At 40.6% G+C, this 15922-nt stretch overlaps 1 protein-coding gene across 4 annotated transcripts in view; it reads left to right on the top strand.

Moving 5' to 3' along the window:
- abcc8 (ATP-binding cassette, sub-family C (CFTR/MRP), member 8) overlaps positions 1-15922 on the top strand; it is a 63691-nt gene that overhangs the window by 11141 nt on the left and 36628 nt on the right. For all 4 annotated transcript variants that reach the window (XM_082539923.1, XM_082539926.1, XM_082539924.1 and 1 more), the window contains exons 3-9: positions 607-748; positions 2146-2267; positions 3540-3706; positions 6915-7157; positions 11255-11443; positions 12304-12468; positions 13798-13953. In XM_082539923.1, the coding sequence (XP_082396049.1) occupies positions 607-748; positions 2146-2267; positions 3540-3706; positions 6915-7157; positions 11255-11443; positions 12304-12468; positions 13798-13953 (1184 nt within the window). The remainder of the gene's footprint in view (positions 1-606; positions 749-2145; positions 2268-3539; positions 3707-6914; positions 7158-11254; positions 11444-12303; positions 12469-13797; positions 13954-15922) is intronic.

Raw genomic sequence — 15922 nt, 5'->3', positions numbered from 1 at the left:
TCTTCGCTCACACTCACACACGTTCCCGCAGCAGGGAGGTCGCAGGTCCCGGGGGGGGGGGGGGGGGGGGGAGGGAGATGTTAGGGGTACAATCATCCAGCGACGAGAGGATCTGTGTTCCAGCCTCAAATAGTGCTCCCGGTGATGATGGGTGAGTGTTGTCAGGTGTGTGTGTGGGCCAAGGGCAGGAGCCCACAGTGAGCTCCGCCCAGGCAGAGAGGGAGAGAACAGAAACAGCAATTGTAGCCTTGTGGGGCCGACCGGGCAGGCACGGAGACCATGACAAAAATGAACTGAAGCAAAATAGAAAACTGCTCTGTGGTCAGGAAATCAAAATTAGATTTTTTCTTTTCAAAAACATGGATGCCATAACCTGATGGTATGCATTAGAGCGTATGGAATTGGTAGCTTGGACATCTGCAAAGGCACCATCAATGCTGAAAAGTATATACAGGGTTTAGAGTGACATGTTTTCTCAGTTTAAACATTTGATAGAGTCTCTGTCTTCTACTGTGAGTAAAATGGTTCTTTTTTGGCCTTTTTGTATTTAAAGTGAAATGACCCTGTTGCTTTTCAATCACTTTCATTTCCTGGTTCATGTTTGAGGTTGGGGCAGCCAGAGTTCAAAGGTCCACATCCACCACAGCACCTGGCTTCACTTTCCTGGACACAACCTGCGATGGCTCCTCACCTTCATCCTGCTCTTCATCCTCGTCTGTGAGATTGCAGAGGGCATTGTCTCAGATGGGTATGTTTGGCATTTTAATAACACAACACTGCAGCCTCATGATGATCTCAGTCATTATGAGGTGATGTTTGTTATGTCATGACACTAGTGAGAATGTTCATTTTTATATGCTTTTGTTTAGTTTAAATGTATAGTATAGTAAAATGTATTTTGTGTATTATCAGTATGATTTTTGTGTGACACAATTCAATTTTTCCGCCATTATTCAATTATGTAATTATGCAATCCAGGAAGGATTGCAGTTGTTGATTGTTCAAATTGTTGATTGCTTGCTTTCTACTTATACAGTAGTGAAGCAGAGTAGATTTTATTGCTAAACAACTTTTAGTTAAGAATATGAAGACAAAGAACAAAATGCGGCGTGAAATAAAAGCTTAAAGCTAGTCAAAGCTAACAGTGAGGAAGTGGAGGTTGTGATCTGACAGTTATCAGTTTGCAAGCTAAAAAAAAGTTCATGATATGATTTACTTTTTTGGATTTATTTATTTACTGTACACAGAAATAAGGACACTACCACAGCAGGAATAAGAGGAGTTGACATAACGCAAAAGCTGGCAAGGCAAAGAGAAGATACAGTGGAGCAAGAAAAAAGAAGAACAAAGCACAGGCTCTTTTCAAAGCAGCCATTTTAATATGAAAAATACATGTTACATGTAACGTTAGAAAAGACACAGAGCCCTCATTAATGTGCTGCCGTGAAAAGTTTTTTTTTTTTATTACTAAAATCCATGTCCGTGACTACAAACAGGAAACTGTAGGAATTAATAGCATACTGAAGTGGGTTTGTAAAAAAAATGGAAAAAGTCTAATGCAGACAAAAGGATGCTACTTAGCATAATGGAGCCTGCTAGCATTCACCACCAGCCAACACAATACAGACAAAGCCACTGAGAGGCAAATGTTAATATTTGCCAACTGAAAGCACGTCAGTGAGCTTTACCCTGGACTCCAATAAGCATGTCTGTAGACTATGAGAGGAAGCCAGAGTACCCACAGACAACCCATGCAGGCACAGGCAAAACATATAAACTTCTCACACTAAGGCTTCAGCTGGCAAATGGATTCAAACCCATGACCTGCTGTGAGATGACAGTACTGCCTCCATTTCCTGGATAATCTCATGAAATGACTCACAGGGCTATATCAGAATCCAAACTGCTCATGTTTAGCACTCGTTATCTAATTCGTCTCTATGTGTATCCTGTTGTTGTCTAATTTAGTTTACCAGGCTCTAGATTAGTTGTGGAGATTGGGGTGGTTAGCCCTATGAGGTAAAGAGAAATTTGGCTAATTTACTTGCTTAATGAGACATCTGTCAAAATGCATAATGATAATAATTATTATTTTATTGTTATCAGCCTAACCTGTTTCTTTCTCTATCTGATGTTTATTTGCAGGTTCAGTCAGTCCCTCCATCTTCACCTGTACATGCCTGCAGCTCTGGCCTTCATGGCTGGCATCACCTCTATTGTCTACTATCATAACATTGAGACCTCCAACTTTCCCAAACTACTGTTAGGTATCGTCTGTTTATTCTTTTTTTCATTTTCCTGAGAGAGACAACTTTACCTTTACTGTCAGCCTCACCCTGGGATATACTGCTTAGCATATTCATTCGTAGAACTGAGATGAAGTGAATGCAATACGATTTGTGATCATGGCTTGTGAAGCTAGCATTAGCTTTGTACTTACTTGAATGTCTGATAAAGAATGGCAACTGATTATTGATTTACTACACTCTACGGGATTACATTACATTACATAACAGAGCAGCAGGGTCAGTGTTGTCATTTGCAGATGACTGGTTCATTACTTTCAGATAATGATGCAGGGCAGTGTCATCGAGGGGGATTGTTCTCTGTGCAGATATTAATTATGCATTTAAATTAATATAAAGTGAAAGCGCTGCACAGTTTGCACAGCAGACAAGCATCTCCATGGCAAATATATTTAGTTTTTTTGTTATGAAATGATCAGTGTTTTCAGTTCCTCCAGTTCGTGATAGTTATTGATAAATAGGGCAGTGTCATGCTTCACCTTTGTCCATTAGTTTTCCACATGTGATGTTTGCTTGTGGAACAATCACACTACAGTTTTCCCTTCCTTCTCAGGCATCATTAACTCATCTGTGTGCAGCTCCTGGTGCTTTATTCAATGCTCCCATTGAGTCACTCAGCTTCCCTGGCTGTAAGGTTTCCATTTCACAGCCAGACAGAAATTCATCTTCTAAAGAGAGCCTTGGGTGTTGACTTTTATGCTAGAGATATTCTTCATTATAAAGAAGATAAAAAAATCTCAGTGGTTTTGCTATTGGCCAGCAGTGTAACCTTTGTGTAGAAACAAGAATCCGTTATCGTCTCATATCGTCTGGACTGACGTGATGTAGCTCCATCAAAAATCACAATGGAACAAAGACAACAGATTTAGCTTCTGTTTCCTGAATTAGACATCTGCTAGAAACACAGTGCAATGGAAACGGAGGAAAGAAACAAGAAGAAAAAACTCATATCTTAACTGTTCTCTTACGCAGCTGAAACATGAGATTGAATGGTGTCTCCACATTTTAAATAAATTATAACACGAGTTGAACCATGGACACAGTTATATGAAATGTATCCCAGCCTGTAACAAAATACACCTATTGCACAAATTGAGTTTCAGAGAGAACGATGTCATTTTGATGACACTTTTTCATTTAGACTGAAATATAAGTTTGCGGTCGAGTTATTTATCGTTTCTGGCTTATCTGGTAATTCACTGTGTGACTCTGATCCCTGCTAAATCCCTTTAGCCCTGCTGATCTACTGGGTGCTGGCCTTCATCATGAAGACCATCAAGTTTGGCAAGTACACCGAGCATGGCATCGGCCCCAGGCAGCTACGCTACTGCATCACAGGACTGCTAGTGCTGCTGTATGGACTCCTACTAACTGTAGAGATCAACGTGATCCTCGGCAGGGTAAGTGTGTACATTTGTGTCTTTGTCCACTGTTGTGTGTGCAGGTATAACACATAAGCTACTGAGAGTGACGTAAGATCATTCAGATGCAGTGGTACTACTTTTTGTTAAGCTCTTAAAATGGTAATAATTACACTGGAGCATGTGACGGTGGTTATGAACCTTCACTGGCTTTCATTCGAATGCAAGTAAACATGCCATTTATCTTAAACTGCATATTTATGAAAAACAAAAAATAATCTCCAGATTTTAAAGCCAGGCTGGCCAGCAACAGTGACAATACAGCAGCTGCATTTAAAGACAATGATGTGACATTTCCTTTCAGCCTTGCTTGCGATTTTGCTGAGGCCATTTACAGTATCCCCTGCAGCTGGGGAGCATTTTATTCCCCATGGTTCAGTTTTATGAATCAGATGATTAAAATGATGACAGCTCCAACCGCATACGATGTTTTTGAGAATTTTTAATCAATTGTGGAAACTCTGTGAGCCTGAGAAGAGAGCTTTATTTTTAATACATCATTATAATGTAAAATCCATGAAGGTCATGGTCATTTTTGGACTTTTCATGATTTATTTGAACTGACTGCAATACTGTACATCGTTAATCATTAAAAAATGAGAACAATGTTCAGATGTTTGAATTTAGTTTTGATTTCTGTAATCTATACCAGGTCAAAAGTATTCATAGTCTCACATATATACATACACCTTCAATAATATTTGGTTAAATGTCCCTTAGGAAGTTGCACCTCACCCACATACTTTTGTTAGCCATCAGCAAGCTTCAGGCATAATTCAGGCTGCATATTTAGCCACTTGTTTAACCAGTTGGTCATGTTCATTTAAACTGGTTGCAGATGTGGCTTTTAAGCAAAGTCCACAAATTTTAATAGGATTAATGTTGAGGCTTTGGGAAGGCCTTTCCAGAATCTTAACGTTAGCCTGCTTTATCCGTTCCAAAGCTAGCTATGATGTGTGTTTGGAGTCATTGTCCTGTTGGAACACCACCTACGTCCGAGTTTTAACCATCTATCTGTTGATGTGGGTTGGGGTTAGTCGTTGTTCTTCATTATTCCATTCACATTATGTAATGTACCAACACCGCTGGCATGATGCTACCACTGTCATACTTGGCAGCTGGTACAGTTTTAAATGGTTTGAAAGCCTCACGATTAGGCCTCAAAACATACCTCTTGTCACTGTGGCCAATCTTTGTCTCATCTGATGATAAAGTTTTTCTCCAGAAGGCATTTGGCTCATCCATGAGGGCTGCTTCAACTTTCAGTTTTAGTTTGAATGTGTTGATTTTGGAGCAGGGGGTACTTTCTTGGTTAGCACCCTTGAAGACCATGGTTATGTGAAAATCACCTCACTCTGAATGCAGAAGCTGGTGTTTCAGTACCTTCCAGTTCATGGCAGGCTTAATGGTTTCTGGGTTATTCCTGAATATCCATCCATCCATCCATTTTCTTCCGCTTATCCGGGGCCGGGTCGCAGGGGCAGGAGCCCAAGCAGAGAAGTCCAGACCTCCCTCTCCCCATCCACCTCATCTAGCTTACCCGGGGAAACACCAAGGCGTTCCCTGGCCAGCCAAGAGATATAATCTCTCCAGCGTGTCCTTGGTCTGCCCTGGGGCCTCCTCCCAGTGGGACATGCCTGGAAAACCTCACCCAGGAGGCGCCCAGGGGGCATCCTTGTCAGATGCCTGAACCACCTCACCTGGCCCCTTATCTCTAAGGGAGAGGCCAGCCACCCTTCAGAGGAAGCCCATTTCTGCCGCTTGTATTCGTGATCTCATTCTTTTGGTCACTATCCATAGCTCGTGACCATAGGTGAGGGTAGGGACGTAGATCGACAGGTAAATTGAGAGCTTCGCTTTTACGCTCAGCTCTCTCTTCACCACAACAGACAGGTACAGCGTCCGCATCACTGCAGCCGCTGCACCAATCCGTCTGTCGATCTGGCAAATTTCTTACATACAGTTATTTGAACTGATGATCTCAGAATCCTCAAATTAATTGACCCTTTGTGGTTTGCAGAAAAATAAATTCAAACTTATTGACCCAGTTCTTGTTTTTTAAGGTCATTAAAGACGTGTGCTGTACAACCAGTTCTGTTTGCTCCATCCTAATGTTAGCCTTTTCACCATTTTAGTGCAAACTTCTGATGATTCACATTGAACCCAAAGTAACACTGATAACTGTGCAGTTACACCAGCTTATCACCAATACAGAAGCATCCTGTTGGAACAGTGATCCAAACTTTTCAAGTCAAATGCAAAAGTTTAAAAAAAAAAAGGCATAAATATTTTTTTTTCTGAATGCAAAATTGATCCTTTCACTTTCATTTAAAGTATATCTAAAAGACACAAGATCCCCCTCACACGTGTGGTTCAGTGTGAGGCTTCATGCTGGTCTCTGATCACGTTTCTAGATGTATCTTATTAATATTCTATCGATGATTGTTCAGCTTTTGACATTTTCAGCCTTCTGACCCTTTCTGAGCATGGAGAAAATGTCAGAGCAGAGTGCTCTTTTCTTGTCTTTTTCCTCTGGACAATTCACAATGTGTTTGTCTCTGTTAACCTCTGCACTAAGCAAACACCTGTTACTAAATCACAGAGCCGTGGGCAAACAGCAGAGAAACAGATTCTCCCATCATCCGCTGCAATAATTTGGCCCGCTAGACCTCAGTTTCTTGAAGTGTCTTCATCTGCACTGTTAAAAGTGTGCAAACAGTTTATATTAATAATTGATGTGAACTTTCATGTTGAAGTAATAGAAAAGAAATCATTACATGCTTTCATTAAAAAGCTAATTTAGATTTTACTGGCTGACAAAATGAATAAACGATTGTTAAATCAAACCTTTCTAATTATTCATGCTCAGGATCTTGCTGAACATATTTTGCTGGGAATTCCATTTTATTCCATTTTTGTGTTGTGGTTAAAATAGAGCCTGATTTCAACTCTTAAACTTTACATTAGTCATAAATTTCCATATCAGACAGCCTGTACTACTACTACTATAATTAACCCCACTAATAAGAGTCTTTTCAGCTGACATATAATTATCATCTGCTGTGCACAGGTTAGTCGATATTTCTGTACATTTAAAGCCCAATCAGTGGTTTTTAGAGTTCACTCTTAGTTTTCAGGTAACTAGGGGGAATTGAACAGTTAATCAAAGCTCTTCTTTTTGTCACAGCGCTACATGTGTTTCGCCAATCCAACAGAGGTGAAGCCTCCCGAAGACCTTCAGGACCTCGGCGTTCGCTTCCTGCAGCCCTTCGTTAACTTGTTATCCAAAGCCACCTACTGGTGGATGAACACCTTCATTACCTCTGCTCACAAACGACCCATCGACCTCAAGGTCATTGGCAAACTGCCCATAGCAATGAGAGCACTCACAAACTATATAAAGCTTCGCAGGGCCTTTGAAGACCAAAAGGTTAGTATTAGTAGATCTTTGTGAACAGTAAGTGGGCTGAGGTTGTTGTCCAGTAAATAGTCAATGTGTGTGTCAAAAGCACATTTGCTTTCCTTGTATTTCCTTGTTTAAGCTGAATAAATGATTGCATATACAGGGAGTGCAGAATTATTAGGCAAGTTGTATTTTTGAGGAATAATTTTATTATTGAACAACAACCATGTTCTCAATGAACCCAAAAAACTCATTAATATCAAAGCTGAATGTTTTTGGAAGTAGTTTTTAGTTTGTTTTTAGTTTCTGCTATTTTAGGGGGATATCTGTGTGTGCAGGTGACTATTACTGTGCATAATTATTAGGCAACTTAACAAAAAACAAATATATACCCATTTCAATTATTTATTTTTACCAGTGAAACCAATATAACATCTCCACATTCACAAATATACATTTCTGACATTCAAAAACAAAACAAAAACAAATCAGCGACCAATATAGCCACCTTTCTTTGCAAGGACACTCAAAAGCCTGCCATCCATGGATTCTGTCAGTGTTTTGATCTGTTCACCATCAACATTGCGTGCAGCAGCAACCACAGCCTCCCAGACACTGTTCAGAGAGGTGTACTGTTTTCCCTCCTTGTAAATCTCACATTTGATGATGGACCACAGGTTCTCAATGGGGTTCAGATCAGGTGAACAAGGAGGCCATGTCATTAGTTTTTCTTCTTTTATACCCTTTCTTGCCAGCCACACTGTGGAGTACTTGGACGCGTGTGATGGAGCATTGTCCTGCATGAAAATCATGTTTTTCTTGAAGGATGCAGACTTCTTCCTGTACCACTGCTTGATGGTGTCTTCCAGAAACTGGCAGTAGGACTGGGAGTTGAGCTTGACTCCATCCTCAACCCGAAAAGGCCCCACAAGCTCATCTTTGATGATAGCAGCCCAAACCAGTACTCCACCTCCACCTTGCTGGCATCTGAGTCGGACTGGAGCTCTCTGCCCTTTACCAATCCAGCCACGGGCCCATCCATCTGGCCCATCAAGACTCACTCTCATTTCATCAGTCCATAAAACCTTAGAAAAACCAGTCTTGAGATATTTCTTGGCCCAGTCTTGACGTTTCAGCTTGTGTGTCTTGTTCAGTGGTGGTCGTATTTCAGCCTTTCTTCCCTTGGCCATGTCTCTGAGTATTGCACACCTTGTGCTTTTGGGCACTCCAGTGATGTTGCAGCTCTGAAATATGGCCAAACTGGTGGCAAGTGGCATCTTGGCGGCTGCACGCTTGACTTTTCTCAGTTCATGGGCAGTTATTTTGCGCCTTGGTTTTCCACACGCTTCTTGTGACCCTGTTGACTATTTTGAATGAAACGCTTGATTGTTCGATGATCACGCTTCAGAAGCTTTGCAATTTTGAGACTGCTGCATCCCTCTGCAAGATATCTCACTATTTTTGACTTTTCTGAGCCTGTCAAGTCCTTCTTTTGACCCGTTTTGCCAAAGGAAAGGACGTTGCCTAATAATTATGCACACCTGATATAGGGTGTTGATGTCATTAGACCACACCCCTTCTCATTACAGAGATGCACATCCCCTAATATGCTTAATTGGTAGTAGGCTTTCGAGCCTATACAGCTTGGAGTAAGACAACATGCATGAAGAGGATGATGTGGACAAAATACTCATTTGCCTAATAATTCTGCACTCCCTGTATATCAGGCACTGATAACCAGCAAAGGTGAAATGCACAAATCTGTCTGTCCATGACTTTAATATGAATAATTCAGAGCCTACTTTAGCATATCCTGGACATAACTTTTGTCCATCACTGAAATTCACCCTCATATTTACACCTACAGTCAATTCAGAGTTAAACATTACTTCACTTAAGTCTGTGGCCTGTTGGGGCAAAGCAGTGCTTTCACAGAAATCCATCCCACACAGGCAAAGTTAGAACACAAACTCTCAACACTGTGTTTCTTTTTGATTATCAGGGGATCATCTTGGACGTTGAGCTCTGAGACACAAATAAGACTTTAAGTATTTCTGTGAGAAGTCAACATGTTGCTTATTCTCTTCATTTTGGCCCGTTTTTGCTGTGCTTTTTTTTAAAAAATGTTTCTGCCGGGTATGTTTGAATCAATGTCTTTCCTGCAGTGACTCATGGCTTGCTGAACTCTGGGACTAATAAACTTTATTTAGACATCATAGAGATGAGTACTTGACTAATGTAAACAGTGAATTGTCACACTGCCACGAGAATGTGTGTAGTGTATGTACACACGGTCAGGCTTATTCTCTATATCGTGCTTGTGTTTTATTTAGGATTTACCCCAGTTGTATACCATCCTCTCTACTGTTTTAGATATGTGCTGATTAAACCTTATTGTATTTATGGTATTTATGGTGGTGATATATTAGATTGCATTTTTGCATACTATAAGGGCTTTCTAGTACTTTTTCATCTCCATATATGTAAATGAGGAAAGGCATAAAAGCACCTTGCTGGCTTTGACTTTCTGTGTTGGGCTTGCTTCACATCCCTGCATTTTTGAAGGTTTCCTCCTGGTATACGTCCATTTGCATAAGCCAGTTTTAAATGGATGTAATAACATTTTTATTTGCTGCTTATTAAAAAAGAAGAAGAAAAACTTTCTCTAATAAAATGTAATATTTGAACTCTTTCAATTCCTCTTTCTTTAGCAGAATCGATAGATGAGTTAGTTCTTAATATGGCTCCCAGAAAGATTCCATGTGTTTTAAAATTATATTATGATGTGTGTTTGGTATTTTCATTTGAGACTTTTATGTGGTGAACACAGCTTATGTCCCGTTCTCTTCTTCTCTGGTCTTCTAGTCTCGCTAATGTCAGTCCAAGCTGTCTCTCTTTCCTCTTTCCCTCTCTGTCTCTCTGTCCATCTCACTTCTGGAGCACGTGTCAGGGGTCAGATGTGAAGGGCGTCCTCTGTAGGGTCATTGTTTTCCAGTGTTTGGAAGGTCACGCTCAACGTCACGTCTGCATGTGCGTCCAGTGTGAACGCAACCCCACTTCCTTCCGGCAGGAGCAGAGGATGAGAGAGACTGAGGGATCCCAGTGGAGCGCTGGGGAAGGGTGGTGGTGGGGCATTTAGAGGAGGGCCTGGAGGCGCCAGGTCATTCCCATTCTACTGTGAACGAGGCAACATCCTGACCCCTGTGGGGGTGAAAGCACTACACTTCATGGGAAGCTAGTTACAGTGTGAGTGTGTGAGAACGAAACATCCTCCTTCCTAGTTGTTTGAACTTGAGGTAGGAAGAAAGGATGTGTGTGTGTGTGTGCAAACACTGATGTTTAATATGAGCTTGAATTGAAAGATAGAGGCACATGACCAGGGTCACGTTTGTTCTCACAGTTCTGAGAATGACTTAGAGATGGTCACAGAGATGCGCACACACAGTGAAAATGTCCTGGGACTGTTTACTGCACCGTAGCAGTCCAGATGTTTTCCTGTCATCGTACTAACTGACTCACTGAGCCATGCTCTTGTGTTGTTTTAGGAAATTCATAAAATTGTATATAAATAAATATAAATTAACAGCAATACCTTCTCCAGTCAGTCTTGGAATCTCTGTTTTTGTGTCCCTGACATGGTGCTCCAGCTTCATTACCCTCAGAGGAGTTATGTAGGCTTTTCATGTGATGCAGTGTGAAACTTGCCATTAATCATGCTATCCTATGCAGCAACGAGGTGGATGGGAGCCTTGAACCTGACCTCATTTTAAAGGTTTCTGTTGCAGTGCTGTGATCTAATGGTGTTGACTCAGCTTTTATGTTCAAGCAGTTATTTCCTTTTGCTATGTTAGCCAGCTTTTATGCTCAAATCTCTTTGCCTTTTGTTGTGCTGCTAGTTCAACAACACAGATAAATGGCACTTCTCTTCAAAGACGTAATCTTCATCATGCTAACAAAATACTCTGATTACTGTTTGTAATTTAGACTTTCAATAAAAAAAAGCCACACTTGTTATTGTGCCCTGGCAGATTAGCTGTATTTGACAAAGAATATTTAAAAAGTGGCTTATTTGTCTTCATGCTAATATTTTTCTACATCTGGCCCTTCTTTTTATTACCCTCAAGAGGCCTCAGGGCATAGCACCGCAAAGTCCAAAGTGGATCTGGCAAGCCCTGAGAAAAGCATTCGGCAGACCTCTCATCCTCAGCATCACGTTCCGCTTCCTGGCCGACCTGCTGGGCTTTGTCGGTCCTCTCTGCATCTCTGGCATAGTCCACCACATCAGCAAAGACAATCGCACCATTCAGCCACCGGTGAGGCCATGCACACAGCACAACATAACATAAAAAATATTGTTATTAGCAAGTATGGATGCTGAATTTTTACTAGTCCGACATTTAAATACGTTTTATTGCATTTGTTCAGGTAATGAGAGCAGCTTTAGGCATAACAGAGACATTACATAGCTTCCTCTGGCCTCTCAAAGGTTATGATGCCCTGTCTCCCCTGCACACCTGCCTGATGGTGCTCTAATTTAAACTTCGTCAAATATTTATGCGACTTATTGCTTTAGAAGTTGTCTCTGGTCGGGTGTCTTTCTGTAAGAATAACTCTTCAATTATTTGTTTGAAAGTCAAGTCCAATGCAGGGAACGGTAAGAAAAAAATAGACTTACAGTAAGAAGCACTCAGTAAATATTCTTGTCTGCAGGGCAACAAGCTGAAAAATAGTGACAATTTCAGCCAATGAGTATCGAGAGAGCAAAACAAGGGAAAGTTACAAGGATGAGTTGCCATGGAGTGCAGACATATTTCTAATCAATAATTTGTAATTCCCTCTGGGAGAACGATTACTTTGTTATGCAGGATTCATAAATTTTTGAGAGAGATACCGTGTCCCTGTTCTTCTTGGGTTTCCAGCCTACACCCACATATCAGCTGTGCGTTTCACTCCAAAGCCTCTGTTTCATTTCAGTTTAATTGAGTTTCATGCACAATATTAAAGCTTGCTCTGAAATGGAGGTAATATGTTTTAAATGGATGATGTTTTCCTCAAATTTTGAAGTGATGAACGGGAACATTTGTAGCTGAAATTAAAAATCCAGGGCAGTTCAGCCTATATTCCTAACAACTGTTCCTGCTTGTCTAACATCTCCCTGTGTCTGCACTTCCAGATAAAGCTGCTTGGGATCTATTTCATTTCCTCCAAGGAGTTTCTGGAGAACGCATACGTGTTGGCTGTGCTGCTCTTCTTCGCCCTACTCCTGCAGAGGACTTTCCTCCAGGCCTCTTACTATGTGGCTATTGAAACAGGCATCAACCTGCGTGGAGCCATACAGGTACACTGCACTGATCTGTTCTCTAAGGAAACTTTCTTTATGAGACGTTTAAAGATCTTTTATTGGAAAACTGAAGTCTGATAAACTCAGTGGCACCCAGTAAAAGGACTAAACACAGAAACTACTGTCTATTTTATCCTTTGCTTACATTTTCATTTTAAAGCAATAAAATCCACAGATTTGGGTGTCTGGACATGATAATGCTGCAACAAGAGGCAGTTTGCTGTTAATGAGTGAATACTTAATTGCCAAAAAGAAACATTAAAGCATTTTTTAATTGTAAATAATTACAAAAAAAGCTCAGTGAAGATTTTGCAATGCCATAAATGATAAATTAAATAAAGACCAGGTTTTATTAAGACATATACACTCACTGGACACTATTAGGTACACCTTGCTAGTACTGGGTTGTTATTATTCAATTCACTTCATGGCATAGAGTCAACAAGCTGCAGGAAACATTCTTCAGACATCTTGCTCCATATTGACACAATAACATCACACAGTTGCTGCAGATTTATTGTAAGCACATCCCAAAGGTGCGCAGTCGGATTTAGATCTGTTGCTCACGGAAAGCATCCGTGTTTTCATGTTGTTTATGCCAAATTCTGATCCCACAGCCTGAATATCGCAGCAGAAATAGAGATTCATCAAACCCGGCAAAGATTTTGTAATCTTCTATTGTCCGGTTTTGGTTATCCTGTGTAAATTGTAGTCTCAGTTTCCTGTTCTTAGCTAACACACGTGGCACCCACCCAGTGTGGTTTTTTCCTGCTTTAGCCCATCCGCTTCAAGGCTTGATGTGTTGTATGTTCAGAGACGCTCTTATTCATACCTGTTGAAGTGAGCGCTTATTTCTTGATGCTGTTGCCTTCCTGTCAGCTCAAAGCAGTCTGATCATTCTCCTCTGACCTCTGGCATCAACAAAGCATTTTCACACAGAGAACTGCAGCTGACTAGTATTTTCTCTTTTTGTGGCCCATTTTATATAAATTCTTGTGGTAGTTGTGTGAGGTAAATCCCAGTAGATCAGCAGTTTCTGAAACTGACAGACTAGCCTGTTAGGCAGCAAAACCCATGAAATGTTCAAAATAACTTAAATCACCTGATGCTCAATTTGAGCTGCCTGCATGCCAAGTTGTTACCATGTGACCAGCTAATTAGATATCTATGTTAACGATGAACTGGACAGGTGGTCTGTGAGTGTGTATTGAGACACGGCATTGTGTTAAAGACTAATCAGCACTATAATAAGCACCAGTTAACTAATGATCATTACAAGGAAATGTATTGCTGTCAACCCTTTTATGTTTTTTGTTCTCTCCCCAGACAAAAATCTACAACAAAATCATGCGTCTGTGCACCTCCACCATGTCCATGGGTGAGCTAACCGTAGGTCAGATCTGCAACCTGGTTGCCATCGATACCAACCAGCTGATGTGGTTCTTCTTCCTCTGCCCTAACCTGTGGGCCATGCCAGTACAGGTATGAAGCACGTTGTTCTTCTCTACTCCGTAGATATCTTTAGGGTTTTGTTTCCACTGAGAGCAGCACTCAGTGTAGGTGTTTTATTGAAGCTTTATATGTTTCATGCTTTAATTATATTTCTAACTTTTGCTCTCTGCTACAGAATGGCAGTGGGTTACTTCCATTAATATACATTTCATCCCAGAAAGCTGCAACACTTGCTAAAGAGAACAGGAGCGGAGATGTCTGCACTAAAATCTTCTGGAAGATGTCCTGTAGAACTTTCTAGCAAGTTATGTTAAAATTCAGTCCCACTGACCATGAAGTTGTAACCAAGCTTAAGCTGGAACTAATGAATGCTTTTCGTTTCTCGAAAATCCTTTTGCAAAACAGATTTATTGTGAAATCCTGTTTACACCATGTGTACTTGCTAGCATTTTTCACCCTCCTCCTGTTTGAAACCTTCAGGATGACTGTATATCTAGTTGTCCATAAACAAAACAAGAACTAGAGGTCCAAAGCTCCAGAGTGAACCTTTAATGTTGTCTTTACTACGAGGGACTCAGTGTCATTGTAACCATGGTCACAGCTCAGGTGATCCCTGTGACTGCTCTGCCTCCTGTTATTTATGTGGCTCTATTGCTAGGCTGCAGTCCTTTACTGCAGAACTATAAATAATGCTTTACACTGTGTTACAGTGCAGGTATAAGTGTAACTCTGTGTCATACTTTTGCTGGCTTTCTGTTACTGCATTCCATTGTGTATTGTTAGATAGTTTTCTCTGCACACGAGTGTGTTAGATATTAGTAAAGGTGTGAGTCAAAGGTGTTTATCACACTGCATTTTTAATACCAGATTGTTTGGTGTCTGTCTTTCTGCAATGTGCATTGTATTTTCTCTTTACCGCATGGGAGAAGAAATGATTGCATGCACAGATGTGGGGGCTTAAAAATAATTTCCCCCAGGGATCAATAAAGTATTCTGATTCTGATTAAAAACTGAGCACTGGGTGTTGGAGATGAACAGCCTAATGCATGCAGTAGACGACCTTTATGCACTACTTTGGAATAAGTGGATCGCATAATTTATGACAAGCAGCACTGTTATTGAGCGTGTTTACTTTTATACCATTGGGATAAATTAGATTTCAATATGACAACTGTTTATGATAAAAATACAATTTCAGCAAAACATGGAGATCAGGTAGTTTCTTGTGTCACAGAATGCCTGCAAAAACTCATGGTTCATCCTCCCACCTGTTCTTTCTCAAGGCCCTGCATAATACATTTTTTATGTCATTTTTGCATATATAGTAAATCCCTGTCTAGTGTTTGTGCCTTGTTTCATTTTTAGTTTTATAATTTGCTCGACAACCACGTCAAACACTAAATGAAAAACTGCTAAAATGAACAAAAGTAAAAAGTATTCTGTGAGTATCTCGGAGACTAAAGCAGAATTTGTATTCACTGGCCGTTCCCACCCGTCTGTGAATGAATCCATTGCGTTTGCTCTCCACTGCCTGCTGCACTGATGAGATGGATGAAGTTCAATACTCATCTCAGACGTGACAGCTCTTTACCTTTTTCACATGATCTAGTTACCTCTGCATTTCTCTGTGTTTCAGATTAGTGACTGCACTAACATTTTAATATTTTATTACCCCCGCTGATGCCTCACATAACAGATACAATTATTTCAATACTATGTTTCTGCTGTGAGGCTATCCAGCATTTTTTTTTAGTCATGGTAGAAAAGACAGAGATGGGACCTAGTACCACAATCCCAAAGTCTGAATTCAGGCATCGGTTGTTTTATTTCTTACATCTGTGTTTTTCCTCTGAAATATCTTTTATAGGCAGGTAGAAAAAAGACAAAACAAAATGATGAATGCTTTAAAACTCACCGTGTTGCTTTAAGCAACCAGAGATATCAGTCTTTTATTCGTGATACAGAAAGGCCATTCTTGCCATTGTGGTTATGTTAACAA

This window comes from Aulonocara stuartgranti, assembly GCF_965226115.1.
Source record: "Aulonocara stuartgranti genome assembly, chromosome: 7".
Taxonomy (NCBI): domain Eukaryota; kingdom Metazoa; phylum Chordata; class Actinopteri; order Cichliformes; family Cichlidae; genus Aulonocara; species Aulonocara stuartgranti.
Note: the sequence above shows the minus strand (reverse complement) of the source record. Positions and strands in the feature narration are given on the sequence as shown.